The sequence below is a fragment of the Arachis hypogaea genome, chromosome 18, assembly GCF_003086295.3.
Source record: "Arachis hypogaea cultivar Tifrunner chromosome 18, arahy.Tifrunner.gnm2.J5K5, whole genome shotgun sequence".
Classification (NCBI taxonomy): Eukaryota; Viridiplantae; Streptophyta; class Magnoliopsida; order Fabales; family Fabaceae; genus Arachis; species Arachis hypogaea.
The window spans coordinates 15,951,153-15,968,389 of NC_092053.1; the positions used below are offsets into that span (position 1 = coordinate 15,951,153).

A 17,237-nucleotide genomic window follows, 5' to 3' on the forward strand; every position below is an offset into this window, starting at 1 on the left:
GGAATGGATAACACTAACCACATGGATATGAGTGACACAATGAACTACTACTCTTCTCAACTCTCTCTCATTTGAATTCCTTCATCAATCATCAATATGGCTCCAATCACAAACTTGCATGGACTCCCAAAAACTTTGGCTCCCATTGTTACATGCCTTCCAAATGCCCATAGGAACCTTCATCTCAACAAAAGAGTGCAAATAGTTGGAAGCAATAATAATACGGCACATGAATCAGAATCTTCATCACAAGAATCTCTTGTTGACACTACTACAAGAAGAGCAGCAATAGGCCTTGTTGCCTCCATAGTTCTCACTGCCCAATTCCATGACAAGATTTCACTTGCTCAAGAACATACCCATAATGGCTGGTGGTATGATGATTTACCTTTGCCTCTTCCAACTGTCACTAACAGTAAGCACTTTATTATAATTGCCACTTACACATTTTTAGAGTTTTAGAATATCTATTTATTGCCTTAAAGCAGCGGTTGAATTGTCTTTGTGTGATCTCAAAGTCACGAGTTTAAGTTGTCACATAATTATCATGTTATGCTTACATTAAATTTTTTAGATGTGATCATTCTCTATTGATGCGAGATGTTTATGTATGAAACTCTAATTTTTTCTTTATATATATCCATAAAAATATTTTTTACTCATTCTTGAACAGTGGTACTCTATATTTTTTTTTTTGGTGACTATAGTGGTACTCTATATAGTAAATGATGGAGTTAATCATTAATAATGATATCATAATTAATTTTACACAATATATTTTGTTAGTTTATATAATTTCTATATACATACCCAATTTCTTTTGATGGACAAATAAATTGAAAGAAGAAATATAAATATGTAAATGAATTCTTGTATGTGAAGTGTAATTGAAATAAGTTGACAATGTAAAGAAGTTTGATATATGCATGGGAAATAAAATGAAATGAGTTTGTTTTCCATTGCTCTTATAAAAAGTTGATTTCACTTGTGATTTATGTTTTTCATTTATTTATGTTTATATATTTTAATGTGACTATTGAATAGTTGTATTTGTTTTGATTAGACCTTGCAAATGAGAAAACGGGTACCCGTTCATTTATTAAGAAGGGAATATACATGGCAGACATTGGAGTTAAAGGGAGTGTTTATAGGATTAAGAAATATGCATTTGATCTTCTGGCTATGGCGGATTTGATTGCAGCAGACACACTCAATTATGTGAGGAGATACCTCAGAATCAAGTCTACTTTCATGTACTATGATTTTGACAAAGTTATATCAGCTATGCCAGTGGATAATAAGCAACAATTAACTGACATGGCTAACAAATTATTTGATAATTTTGAAAAGGTACGTTATAATATTTAGTGTTTTATACTACCATGTTTATAAGTAAAGTTTGATTAAGAAATTGAAATTTTGTAATGCATTGACAGCTTGAAGAAGCTTCAAGGAGGAAAAGTTTACCTGATACACAATCAATCTACCAAGAAACTGAAGTCATGCTACATGATGTCATGGATCGGATGGATGTAATGTATAAAACAATTTGATATTAATTTAATTCGAAGTTGTGTTTATACTAAAAATATCTTAGTCACACGCTTCTTGATTCTCTGGATAGATTAGTATTATATTGGTACTCTTATACTTCTTGAATTAAAAAATACAGTTCTATCAGTGATATACTGTGAGAGGGACACATGTATGCGGCTTTAAAATAGATTAGTGTTACATTGGTACTTTCACGTTTATTTCTTTGAAAAATATAGCAGTATAATAATATCGTTAGTGATACTCTCACGTTCTTCTTGAACTGAAAAATACAATAATATTTTCAATGATAATATAATAGAACATCATGAGTGAGTCACGTGATTGTCACCATCAAACACACTTGGTGTCAATTGTCAACCCTCTCAATAGAAGCGCGTCACCTCCATTATTATTTCTTGGCCTGATCTCTTACTCCATGGACCTAGTCTTTATTCTCACTTAAGTGTTATAAATCAGAAAAAAAAAAGATAAAAATAAAAACTTAACCATAAAATAATAATAAAATTAGAAATAATAAAATTATAATAAAAAATAAAATTAAATAAAAAATATTAAAAATACTAAAAAAATATAATCTATTTTTATTGTAAAATTTGTAATTATAATTTTTTTTACGTTTTATTGTTATATTTTTTATAATATGAAATACTGATTCTAATAAAAAAATAAATTAAATAAAAAATTAATTATAAATAATAATAAAATTATAATTAATAAAAAATAGTCTAAAACATATTAAAAAATAAGAATATTGAGAATGTTAAAAAATATAATAAAAAATATATTGAAAAAATACAAAATAAAAATTTCTATGTATATATTTAAAATAAAATAATAAAATAATATAAAAATTATTTAAATTTATATTTTTTTAATAATTTTTTATTTAAAAATAATTTTTTAAATAAAATTTATTTATTATAATTTATTTTGATATAAAAATTAAAAAAATCTTAACCAAATTTAAAATAGTTTACAAGCTATAACTAGTTTTAAAAAATAATTAATTAAATTGATAAAAATTAATTTGTAAATCGATTAACTAAACCAAAATTGGTTTGAAGATTTGAAATTTTAAAATTAATTATTCTAATATAAATTTGTTATAAACCTAAACTAATTTTATAATAGATAGACAAAAAGACTAAACTTATTTGTTTAAAGTGTAAAAAGTTAGTTCATAAGTTAAAATTTATTTTTATATGAAATTGATTTTTCAATGAATAAACTAATTTTTAAATAAAAAATTGATTTTTAAATAGAAAATTATTTTTTTTAATTATTTAAAAATTAATTTATTATTTTTTTTTTGAAACAAAGGAAGCTCAACACATTGTGGTGGAGCAGTAAGAAAATAAACAACAAAGAAACAAATAAAACATAAATGGATGAATCCCGGTCATCTCCGGCAGAGCCATCAACAACCAAAAGGGTCAATACCAGACCACTCCTTGTAGCTCAAAAACGTCCTTTGTTGTACATCCTCAACACCTGCTTTCCTATTGTTGAAGATTCTATCATTTCTCTCCATCCAGATATTCCAGATCACTGCAAAGAAACCAATCAACAACAGCCTCTTCTCCTTCTTTCTGGTATGCATGCCAGTCCAACTCTCAAACAGTCCTTTCATGGTTCCTGGTACCACCCACGGTTTATCTAAGCGCCTGAGCCAGTCACACCATACCTGCCACGTAAACTCACATAAAAGAAACAAATTGTGCACATATTCTGTTTCCTTGGGCACAAACACTGTCATTCTGATGAATCACGCCTAATCTACTCAACCTTTCTTTGGTATTTACCCTGCCAATCAGGACAAACCAGCCAAAAAGCTCAATTCTCGGAGGTACCAAACCTCTCCAAATTGATCTAGTGAAACTGTAGCTCGTAATATCTTCCGAGAGAGTCTCCGATTGCAACACCTGCAGGAAAGAGTTAGTAGAAAAAATACCTTTATCATCAAATTTCCATATAATATTATCCTCTCTGCCAGTGGATAGTTTCACTGGCCTTAACCTCTCATGGAGTTGATGAACTAATTCCAACTCCCATTGGAACAACTCTCTCCTCTAATGGAAATTCCAAATCCACTTTATCCCATCCCAGAACCCACAATCCCTTATCACTGATCTTTGTTGGTTTGAAATAGAGAAGAGTCTTGGAAAACTGGCTTTCAAAGGACCACCTTACACCCAATTATCAACCCAAAATCGCGTCCGTCTTCCATTTCCTACTTCCATTGCCAGGCCACTAATAAGTTTTTCTTTCACCTGTTGTTTTGCTATATTCAACTGACATATGTCTTTCCATGGACCCCCCGTTACCGGAAGAGTCTGACTACAAAGCATAACATTAGGAGCCAAATTATTACACGAACACACAACCCTCTTCCACAGCGGGCACTCCTCCTTTGAGAAACGCCACCACCACTTGAACAATAGCGCTGTGTTCCTCATTACTGCATCGCCGACCCCCAATCCTCCAGCCTTTTTTGGAGCCTGGACCACTTCCCATTTTACCAGGGGCATACCACAGTTACCATCCTCCTTGTACCATAGAAAACTCCTCTGAAGTGTAATTAGCTTGTTGGCGACCACCTTCGGCATCTTATACAGGCTAAGGTAATAAATCGGTAAGTTGTTCAAAACTGATTTGATGAGAACTAGCTTACCTGATTTGTTTAAGACCTTTGCCTTCCACAAGCTTAGCTTCTCTTCCACCTTGTATATGATCGGCTTCCAAGTCTTTACCAGCTGAGGATTCGCTCCTAGAGAAATACCGAGGTATCTAATAGGAAGCGCCGCTTGTTTACACCCCAGAAGACCACACACATGCTCCACCCACTCCTGCTCACAATTGACTGGGATCAAATTCGACTTATCAAAATTGATGCTCAGCCCAGACATCAACTCAAAGCAGCACAGCAACCTCTTGTAGTTCGCAATTGTTTCTGTCTCCGGAGGGCAAAACAAGATAGTATCATCTGCAAACTGGAGATGAGACAATTCAATATGATCTTTCCCGACTAGCAACGGAGCAATGCGCCCATTTCTTACAGCCTCCCCCAACATTCGATGCAACACATCAACCACAAGCACAAACAGCAGAGGAGATAGTGGATCCCCTTGTCTTAATTTCCTCTCCATTTTAAACGCCTTGGACGGTGAGCCATTCACCAAGATAGACATAGAGGCCGTACTGACACACTCTTTCACCCAATTCCTCCACTTTTGACTGAAACCCATCTTCTGAAGCACAATATCCACAAAGCTCCATCTAACTTTATCATAGGCTTTCTAAAAGTCTAGCTTTATGATTGCCGTCTTCTTTCTTCTCGACTTGAGCCAGTGAACCGTCTCACAAGCAATAAGGGCGCCGTCATGTATCTTCCTACCCTTAACAAAAGCACTTTGAGTCTCTCCCACCAGCTCTGGCATTACTGTTCTCATTCTCCGCACTAGGACCTTGGAGATTACCTTATACACACATCCCACCATACTAATCGGTCTGAAATCCTTGATCTCTTTGGCACCCACAAACTTCGGAGCTAGTGTCACCCAGGTGACATTTGCATCTTTTGGTAGCTTAGCACTTTGGAAGAACTCCATCACCGCTGCAGTGAACTCCTGACCAATATCTTCCCAGCATCGTTTGATGAAATTCAGATTGTATCCATCACTGCCCGGGGCTTTAGAGGATTCGCAGTCCCAAAATGCCTCCCTAATTTCCTCCACAGACGGTATCACCTCCAAAGCAACAGCCTCTGCTCCATCAATCTGTCTTACCAAACCATCCCAAAATCTTATCCTCGGAACAACTTCCTGCCGATACAGGTCCTTATAAAAACTTCTAATTGCAACCTTTATTCTTGTCTGATTCCGCACTAACCGGCCATGGATCATCAGAGCATCAATCTTGTTATTCCGTCTTCTAGCCGAGGCAATATTATGGAAGTTTCTAGTATTTTTATCCATGTACTTGGCATGCTGAGACCTCGACATCTGCTTCTAGTGTAACTCCTTTCTAACATACCACTTCTGGCAATAGCTCACCAACGCCTTCCTTCTAGCCTCCGTTGTACCATCATATATACCTTCGCTAGCCATAGTATCTAGTTTCTTAATCTCCTCCTCAAGCATCTTCAATCTCTTATCCATATCCCCGAAATTGTTCTTGTGCCATAGTCGTAGCGGACCCGTCAAAGCCTTCAACTTACTAGTGAATTGTGCGTCCCCCAAATTTCTCCATTCATTTTTAACCATGCTCAGGAAACCCTCATGCGTAAACCAGGAATCTAGACTTCTGAAAGGTCGGGGGCCATCCCCAGCCCTCTTATCCTCCACAATCAACGGACAGTGGTCTGACAGCCCTCTAGGCCCACCTTTTAGACGAACATCAGGAAATTCCTCAACCCACTCTATATTCACCAAGACCCGATCAATCCGGCTGCACGATTGACCCCTGAACCACGTGAACTTCCTATCATTCAGAGGCAAGTCCATCAACTGCATATCCTATACCCAAATTCTAAACTCTTCTGCTGACACCGGTAAACTACTAGTTCCTTTACGCTCGTCAATATGAAGGATCTCATTGAAGTCCCCAAAGAAGCAGAAAGGCACCTGACACAGACCCGCAATATAACTCAACTCCTCCCAGATAGCCTGCTTCTCCTCTCTCTCATGCGCCCCATACACCAAACAAAAAGCACAATTAAAATTATTTTTCGTCATCACTCCTTCAACGCACAACCATCTCTCCCCTTTATAACAGTTGTTTGCTTTAAACACCTCCTCATCCCAAATTAGCAACAAATCCCCCGAGGCCCCTGCCGACTCCACATACTCCCATCCCACAGAACTATAACCCCAGATTCTTGCAACATCAAATTTAGTAACAACCTGCCTCTTAGTTTCAATCAAACCTAGCATGTTGAGCTTATAACATTTCTTCAAAGATTTTAACATACTCAATTTGCCATCCCCCCTCAACCCCCGAATATTCCAACAGCTAAAAATTATTTAACAACATTCTTACTCACCTTATTGAGACTCTTCGGCCGACTTCTTCTTGCCTTTTCTTTTTGTTTTGCCATCTTTCTCTTCGCCGCTACTTCTTCATTCTGCTCTTTCAAGATTGCCATAATATCCACTTCTTCATCATATAAAACAGCACCCGACTCTACTACCAACGCCCATGTTTTCTCATTCTCTTTCCTCTGATCTTGCACCGGACTTCTACCCTCACCTGTCCCCTGCCTGGTCGCTGTTCCTGCCTGGTACTCCTCGGTTGCCACCACGTTTGACTCCCCAATCGCCATATCCTGCCCGCATGTGTTCCGCGCAACCAGCCTCGTTGGTGTCGAAGTCTTACATTCCTGAACCGGGTTCGCAGATAGGTTACAAGAAGAGAGATTGTCCTCTCCCCCCTCAACCGGTTCCACCAGCTCCCCTACCCTCTCCACCCTCCACGACGCCTTTTGGCCTCTTTCACGGTTCTCGCCACTCCCTGGGTTGCAGTGCCCTGCGCCGGCCATGGAGTTTCTCGCATCCGCCATCCATTGACCCAGTTCGAGCGCCTCGTCCCACTCCGCAGCAGCAACGTCCAGACCGCGCATTCCTGGGCATGCTTTCCTAGCTTACAGACACGGCCCCTGTTCCTGCAGCGTGCCCTTCTCAACATTCTGGCTGACCCGCGCCACTACAGTCCGACCCGGCTCTACTGCCCTCTCAGCCAACCTCTCTCCCGTGGATACTCCTGTAGTCCCCGGGCCCAGCAACATATCTTTATTAGCCCAATTATCATCCGCCCAAATCCCCTTTTGTTTCAGCCCTCCTACTTGCATTTTGGTACCTGGGCCACTTACTTCCAAGCCCAAACCACCCCCATCAGCCATATGTCCCTTATTTTGGTCTTCATATGAGCATCCCACTCCCTTAACCTCACCTACCCTAGCAGCCCCATGCAGGACGTTAATTTCCTGCGTAACCGTTCTCTCCGAACCCTCCTCCCCATTCAATTCATATCCCCCAAAATCCTCCTTCCCATTACACCCAGAGTAACTATCCCAATCAATTACCATAAATGCCTTATTCAAATTATGATATTTGAAATTTAAATCATTCAAAAGCACTTCATCAATGACCCTTATACCCTCCTCACCGCCGATCAACTTATCATTGAAAATCTGCAGGTCTGCCACCGGATCCCACGGCACCACCTCAGTCGTGTGACTATTACTGCCAGCATCTGAGTTTCTGATCACAGGCCCCCCATCTTGGTCCCGACTCATACTTTCTATACCATATGCCTCATAACCCACTTCTTTAACATAAACATCAAAACCCCTATCACCGATTGAGATATGGATCCAATCTCGGATGACGTTAAAAATGCTTGTGTCAATTTGAATCCGTCCAGCTCTAAAGGATGATCCTGCTCCTGTACCTATATCACAACTAACCACATCACCCCATATGTCACCCATGATTGTAAATGTTTCTGAAGACCATACGTGTAAAGGCACCCCGTAGCATTCTAACCAAACTCTTCTGGTCTCACATCGTTCCGACTCCTCCCAACGCCAAACTTTATGAACAAATTGTAATAACCTATCCAACTTGAAAGTGAATGCCTCGTCCGCGTGCTTCACCGACTCAAACGTGATTAAAACCTTACATGCATCGAGCTCGCTTACCTCCACAACATGAGGCACATTTTTGCAAATTGTTCTTCTCAACGATTGAAGGTCAAAAGGTTTCAATGTGCTTCCTACTAAGCTCCGCACTAACCACTCCATATTCTCTGTCGCTATCGGCACTTCAACCCTCTTCAACTGCTCATTCACATATTGATCAGTGATTTGCTTACCATCTTTCTTCACCTCCTCATGTTGTGCCACAGTCACTTCCCTGCCACTACCACATTCCGTATGCTCCTCCGCATGCTGATGTCTTCGCTCCACCTGCACCCGCCGTTCCCTCCCCTGCTGTTGCCTTCGAAACCTAGCTTCACCTACAGAAACGATCTTCCCTCGTAGACTCATATTATTCATCTCCGTAATGGCCTTCAGCGCGCCGCCTTTCGTAGTGTATCGTACAAAAGCAAATAGATACACCGCCCCTAGTTTGCGTTTACGGGCCAAATAGATGTCCTTAATTCGTCCCGTCCAACAGAACAAATGATACAACTCCTTTCTTAAAATATCTTCTGGTAAATTATCCACAAACACGAATTTAAAATTAGTTATTAACAACTGATTTATTATTTTTATAAACTGTTAATAACTAATTTGTTTTCATTTAAAATTAGTTTAATTTAACATAATTTTTTATTAATTCGAATCAAGTATGATTTTTTTTATTAACTTTAAAATCACTTCTTCATACATATTCTCTTTTTCGTAAATGAAATTATCCCTTTTATTTAACATCTTTAATAGAATTTTTTTTGTATTTTGTTATTTTTTTCTATTCTTCTTTCTCTTCTAAATTTGATTATTCTTTCCTATTACCATTAACTATTCGTTTAAAATAAATCTTAATAAAAAAGACACAAATATAATTTACCAAAAAATTAAAATTGTAATTGCAAAAAAGAGGATCACAAATTTTCTATTTGAACATGATTACAATTTGCTAAAGAAGCTGTTAATTGAGATCAGTTAAAATGCTAAATATTTTAATCACATAAATAGAGTAATATAAAAAAATAAAAATAATAAAAAATTAATTAAATTAAAATATTAATATTTTTATTTATTTTTTTAAGAAATTTTTTACTAAACCTAAACAAGACTTAAAAAATATTCTATTCCCAATAATATTAGAAAATAAATATTTAATTTTTTTTAATTAAAATAATAAAAATTATAAATTTAATAATAATTACTTATTTATTTTTATTTAATTAATTTTTTATTTAAAATATATAAATTTCATATTAAATTAGTAGAATTACAAATAATTTAATCAAATAAAAATAAATATAAATAATAAATTAATGTATTCACTGTCCATAGATCATAAAAAATAATAGAAAAAAAAAACTGCTGAAGACACGTGTTGCTATATAAAGTTAAAAGAATCCAAAGTATGTTATGAGAGAAATACGTGTTGCCACTTAAAGTTAAAAGAATCCATGGTATGTTGTGGAAGGAATATTTGTGCGGCTTTTAGGACAGATTAGTGTTATCTTAATATTCTTAGACGTTTATTAATTCTTAAAATAGATTAGTGTTATCTTAGTACTCTAGTACTCTCACGTTTCTTGAACTAAAAATCACAGTAGTATTAGTGATATGTTGTGAGAGAGACATCTATGCATAGTTCTGGAATAAATTAGTATTATGTTGGTAATTTTATAAGCTTTTTAACTGAAAATACACTAGTATCAGTAATATATTGTGTAAGAGGGAGAGTAAACCTGTGTGGCTTTAATACCCTTTTTGAATTAAAAAACACAATAATATTTTTTTATAAATATTCTTTTCTACGTTGATGTAATTAACTTTTTCATTTAAACATTTAATAGAATTTATCTTTATTATATATTTTTTTCTATTTTTTTTCTTTTATTCTAATTATTTTCTCCTGTTACTGTTGATTAATAGCTTAAAATCATTCATAATAAAAAGAACAAAATGTATTGAATAAAAAAACTGAAATTGCAATTACTACCAAAAAAACTACAAATTTATTATCAATTACATCTATTATACATTTAAAAAATAAATATTTAATTTTTTAATTAAAATAATAAAAATTATAAATGTAAAAATAATTTTTCATTTATTTTATTATTTTATTTTACAAAAATATAAATTTTATGTTAAATTAGTAGAATTACAAATAATTTAATCAAATGAAAATAAATATAAATAATAAATTAATACGTTCACAAATCATAAAAAATAATAAAAAAAATATTTGTGAGAGAAGCACATGTTGTCACTTAAAGTAAAAAGAATCCAAAATATGTTATGGGAAGACATTTGTGCGGCTCTCAATCTCAAACGTTTCTTGAATGTCGATAGATTAGGATTGTGTTGACATTCTCATGCTTCTTGAATTGAAAAAACACAGTAGTATCAGTAATATATTGTAGAAGAGACATTTGTACAGTTTTATGACAAACTAATGTTATGTTAGTACTCTAAATACCTTGTGTAACACCCTACCACACAAAACTTTACGCTTAAGTCGTAAAACAGAGGTGGTGTGGTAGTACGACCTCTAAAATAAAATGAGTACATATAATAGCAAAAGAATTATAATGTGCTAGGAGCCTTGAAGAATAGAGGAAATAAAAATCGCAAAATAAAAGCACAACGCTCAAGGAACGAGTAAACTTGCGTGCTAAGAAAACTATAACTACTAAACATAAGATGACAGAAGTAGGAATAAGAGTGCCAAAGATACAAAATAACAAGCTCCTAACTCAGTCTGCGAAGTCAAGGCTGGCTGGAGAATATTTACATATATATATACATATCCAAAACCCAAATGTACATAAGCAAAACCCTGCCTCTCCATAAACCTCTAAGAGGATCAAAAAGAACAAGTTATGCAGAGAGAAAGCCAAGTACATATATATATACATCATAGCATAACAAAATAACCCCGTAATCACTCCGCTTCAAGAGTCCAGACGCCTAACGAGGTGCCTCTCGACCTGCATCTGAAAAACAACAACATAGTATGGAATGAGAACCGGAGGTTCTCAGTATAGTAAAGGTTCCACACACATAATAAATAAGGCCCTAGGAATGCCAGAGGCAATCCTAGAATGCCGATACTCAGATTATAGAGCTTAAAGTATTAAGCAGAAGCCATAAAAGGTGGTTTTCTAAGAGTATCTAAACCTAACTTAACTTAACCTTAAATCTAAGTCTCATACTGCCGTTCCTCCATACCTCCAATTCCATTATGCATTTTCACAGACAAATAGACAGATAAAGGCAAGCACAAGAAGGTTACAAATACACATTTAACATGGCAAGTACATGTAGGCACACCCAATTAAAGCACAAGCAAGTAATTCAAGAAATATGCATATGATGCATGCCTGTCTTATGGCTGATGAGGCTCATCTGTCGGTTATCCAGCCAACCCGACAAGTCTGAATTGAACTTAGACTGTCCCCCGATGTGTATCCCCAAGAGTCTATGCATAGCTTTATCTCAAATAATCAATATTGCTCAATAGGGGTAACATTCTAAGGAATTTATATAGTGCCCGGTCACACTTACGTCATAGAGTCAACAGAGTATTAAGTTTTTGACCTGGTACACGTGGTGGCAAGCCACGACACTTTATCAAGGGAATCTCGTATCTCAGATCATTCAAATTTATAAGCCATATAAATAATTCAATTATAATTCATCAACATCCACATCATTCTCAATCGCATCTCATTCATCATCATACATCAATCATATTCAATCCTTATCCTTCATTATCACACTTCCCATTCCGTCCATCAATAGTTCCAATTCAAAACATAATTCATTCTTTTCTAAATGAATCAAACTTAAAACATGCTCATTTTCTTAATAACTCAAAATCAAACCATATAACCTTTGAATATAAATCTTTTTTAAATAATCATATAAACAAAATCTCTAATTTTTATAAAATTTCGACATCATTTCCTCTAAAACTCGGACTTTGCCACCCTTTTCGGGTCCAAACCTGTATTCTTTTCAATTCAATATACCCTTCCTCATCATTATAACAATCACCACAATAAATTTACCTCAGATCAACAATTATACTCATACAATATTCAAATCCAACAACCAAAATTCAACTAAGAATTATAGTTCACAAATCCTAGGCTTTTAACACAAAATACTTCAAATCAATAATTCACCAAAGCACCAGTTACTCAACAAGCGCCAAACCAACCATGTTCATCAACAGGATACTAAGTATTAAATATACACATGCAATCCAACTTATCCTCTGGTCATCTAGCCTAAGTTTTCACAGAATATTATATATTAAATGCAAGAAACCTAAACCATACTTTAGCCGATTCCCAAGTATTATTCCAAGACAATTTTTCTAAAAAAACACAGCCCTCAAAACCTCAACTAATCAGCTTCCTCCAAGTTCCAGTATTCACAATTTCAAGCTCCAATTATTTATTCACAACCTAATACACATTCATAACACATATATATCCAATTTAATACTCAAATCTCAAATTCAAAGAAAATAAAATAGAATTATCGTATCCTCACCTTACCCAAGCTTCACATAAGCAAGAGTGAACGTTTCCCTCAAGCTAATCGGATCCTAAAACATCAAAAATCAAAGAAATTCAACCTTTCTATTCCTAATTTGAAAATTGGGGGAAAAAAGAGGCTGAGGTGAAATAACAAGTTACCTATGAAATTATTTCAGTAGAAACGTAGAGCTCGACGTGGTGAACGCGTGGCCGCGAATGGTGCGGCGATTGGAGCTCGGACGGAGAAGTTACGGGGATCGGAAAGTTACCATAACGTTTCGGGGGTGTTTCGTTCTTCTTCTCTCTGTTATTAGCTTCAGCGTGCTTTTGAAAATGAGGAAGAAGAGCCCGTAAGTCACTTAAATGTGCTGGGCCGGTTGGGCTCACGGGCCCGGTTCGGCCCGTTCGGTCCAATCTTGGACCGTTTTCTTCGAAATTAGTGTCAAAATTCTCGTTTCGATGAGCTCTATCCTAATTTGATATAATATTCGTGCTTCTAATATTCCTTATTAAAAACTAATTTATTGAATAATTATCTACTAATTGAACCGGGGTTTACATCCTACCCACCTAATAAAGAATTTTGCCATCAAAATTCAAATTCAGTTACCTGAAAAGAGATGTGGGTAGTCCTTTCGCATATCTGATTTGAGTTCCCAGGTATGTTCCTCGATACCAGCTCGACTCCAAGCTATTTTTACCAATGATACTTCCTTCCCTTGTAACCATTTAACACTGGTGTCATCAATTCTCACCGGAGTTACTGGAAGTGTTAGATCTTCTCTTATTTGGATTGGTTCCGGTTCTAGAACATGACTTGCGTTAGGAGTATACTTCCGAAGCTGTGACACATGAAACACATCGTGCAAATTCGAAAGATACGGCGGTAAGGCAATTCTATAAGCCACTGGCCTAATTCTCTTTAGGATCTCAAACGGTCAAATATAACGGGGATTTAGTTTCTTAGTCTTAATAGCTCTTCCCACTCCAGTGGTTGGTGTAACTTTCAGAAAAACATGCTCTCCTTCCTCAAATTCCAAAGGCTTTCGCCTCTGATCAGTATAACTCTTCTGACGGCTCTGAGCTATAAGCATTTGACTACGAATCTTCTTTATCCGTTCAGTAGTTTCAGCTATCATCTCAGGCCCTAACAAACTTCTTTCTCCAGTTTCATACCAACATAGTGGAAATTGACATTTTCTGCCATACAGAGCCTCATATGGAGCCATTCCAATGCTTGCATGATAGCTATTGTTATAAGCAAACTCCACTAATGGCATATACCGATCCCAACTTGCTGGCTGGTTCAAAACACAAGCCCTTAACATATCCTCCAAGGTATGAATAGTTCTCTCTGACTGACCATCTGTCTGAGGGTGATACGCAATACTCAAGCTTAACTGAGTCCCAAATGCACGCTGAAAAGCTCCCCAAAATCTTGATGTAAAACGGGAATCTCTGTCAGATATAATGGTAGAAGGCACGCCATGCAACCTAACAATCTTGTTGATATACATTCGAGCCAATTCTTCCATTGTGCAACTTATTCGGATAGGAAGAAAGTGAGCTGATTTCGTCAGTCGATCCACAACTACCCAAATAGCGTCACAACCAGACCGGGTTCTAGGCAAACCTATCACAAAATTCATTGCGATACTCTCCCATTTTCATTGTGGAATCTCTAAAGGCTGAAGGGTCCCTAATGGTCTCTGATGCTCAATCTTAACCTTCTGACACGTTAAACATTTAGATACATGAAATGCCACATCATTCTTCATACCTGGCCACCAGAACATCGCTTTCAGATCCTGATACATTTTAGTGCTCCCTGGATGAATTGAAAATCCGCTCTTATGAGCTTCCTTCAAGATACTCTGTCGCAGGTCCCCAATATCTGGCACAACAATCCGATTCTTGAACCTCCACAAACCATCCTGTCATTCTGACACTCTCCACTATTTTTCCTATTCAACTGCTAGTAATACCTTACGTAATGTTTCACTGTCTCAATGAGCCTTCAAAATTTCCAACTTAAAATCACTTGAAATCTGCAACTAACTCAAACACAAAATTCCAGATTCTTTTCTAATTCCCAAATTCAAACCTTGAAATGCCCTTAGTAATTCTTCTTCCCATAGCATCATCCAAGCCGCATATAAAGACTTCCAACTCAAGGCATCCGCCACAACGTTCACTTTTTCTGGATGATAATTCAATTCAAAATCATAATCTTTCGGAAGTTCCATCCACCTTCTCTGACGTATATTCAACTCTTTCTGCTCAAAAAGATACTTCAAACTCTTATGATATGAGAAAACATGAAACTTAATGCCATAGAGATAATGCCCCCAGATTTTCAGAGCAAACACAACAGCAGCAAGTTCTAAGTAGTGAGTCAGATAGTTCATCTCATGCGGCCTTAATTTCTGTGAGGCGTATGCTACAACATTTCGATGCTGCATTAGAACGCACCCTAAACCTTTCAGAGATGCATCACAGTACACTTCAAACGGTTCACTTGGTTCAGGTAATACCAATACAGGTGTAGTAGTCAACCTGTGCTTCAATGCTTGGAAACTCTCTTCACATTCCGGAGTCTAGACAAAAGGCATATCCTTCCTAGTCAACTTGGTTAAAGGTAAGGCGAGCTGTGAAAATCCCTTAATGAATCTGCGATAATACCCCGCCAAACCTAGGAAACTCTTGATCTCTGTCACTGAAGTTGGTCGCTCCCAATTCATCACTGCTTCCACCTTAGCAGGATCCATAGCTATTCCCTGCTTACTCACCATGTGGCCGAGAAACTTCACTTCACTCTTCCAGAACTCACATTTAGAAAACTTAGCATATAACTTCCTGTTTCTCAGAATTTGCAGCACAGTTCGCAAGTGATCAGTATGCTCCTCTTCAGTCTTAGAATAAACAAGAATGTCATCAATGAAGACAATAACAAACTTGTCCAGATACGGTCAGAAAATCCTGTTCATATAATCCATGAATACTGTTGGGGCATTAGTTAACCCAAAAGACATCACCGTATACTCATAATGACCATAACATGTTCTGAAAGTAGTTTTTGGAATATCTTCATCTCTAACCCTTATCTGACGATAACCGGATCGCAAATCAATCTTAGAAAACACACCGGCACCCTGTAACTGATCCATTAGATCGTCGATTCTAGGCAACGGATATTTGTTCTTCACAGTGATCTTATTCAATTGTCGATAATCGACACATAAATGCATACTCCAATCTTTCTTCTTTACCAGTAACACTAGCGCTCCCCACGAAGAAACACTTGGTCAGTTAAAATACTTACCCAACAGATCTTTTAGTTAAGCTTTGAGTTCAACCATTTCTAAAGGTGACATCCTGTAAAGAATAATCGAAATCAAACTGGCTCTAGGCACCAACTCAATTGCAAATTCAACCTCCTGATTAGGTGGAAATTCATTAACATCATCCGGAAACACGTCTGAAAATTCACATACAACCGAAATCTGCACTAAACTCTGATCATCACCTGATACTCCCACAGTTAATAACATAATACCCTGACATTCAGTTCCAGAACAGTTTACTATCATAGAATTCAAATAGTAACTATTCACCAGAACCGGTGCTTCTGACCCTTCCGGCATAAACTGTACTGGCTTCTCAGAGTAAACAGGTAAAACATGATCCTTAGATAACCAACCTCCCGGTTATCCCAGCATCATCTGCCTGCAGGATACATCGTATTCTCTACCACCAACGCTGAGCTTCACCTTGCAACTGATAAGTTCCAAACTCAACCCATTGCTCTTCAGAAACCTGTTGGGCCTGCAATGCCCGTTCCATAGCCTGAATCCAATTATCTGCATCAGTGGGATTTGAGGTTCCCCTGAAGGTCGGAGGGTGAACTTTCAGAAATGTAGCAAGTGTCATAGGACCGTCCTCACCATTATTGTTCCCATGATTACCCTGATTTATCTGATTGCCCAGTGCCTCGGCTATCGCCTGCATAGCTGCAGCCATATTTCCTAGGGCAGCCATAAAGTCTACTGGATCAGTCCCTGCCACGCCAAGAGTAACGGTGCCTATCCTATCTCTACCTCGCCCGCGACCACGTCTGCGAGTCGACATATGGTCCTTATACACACTAAACAAGTGATATTAAGTTGATCAGTCTTAATATCACAGGTCTAATGCTTTAAGTTCCAAATGCATGCTCACAAGCGTTTATGCTATATATATATATATATATATATATATATATATATATATATATATATATATATATATATATATATATATATATATATATCAGTCAGATATCCTAACAGCACATAAACACATATACAGAGAATGCACAGAAGCACAATCAGTCCATCTTTCAGGCTCTATAGGAACGAACTGCTCTGATACCATAATGTAACACCCTACCACACAAAGCTTTACGCTTA

At 36.7% G+C, this 17,237-nt stretch overlaps 1 protein-coding gene across 1 annotated transcript; it reads left to right on the forward strand.

Moving 5' to 3' along the window:
* On the forward strand, positions 1-1,589 carry LOC112773322 (photosynthetic NDH subunit of lumenal location 3, chloroplastic). Its single transcript, XM_025818401.3, has 3 exons — positions 1-415; positions 1,064-1,350; positions 1,437-1,589. The coding sequence occupies exons 1-3, from the start codon at positions 97-99 to the stop codon at positions 1,551-1,553; spliced, it is 723 nt and encodes a 240-aa protein (XP_025674186.1). The 5' UTR covers positions 1-96; the 3' UTR covers positions 1,554-1,589.
* Positions 1,590-17,237: the final 15,648 nt, after the last annotated feature.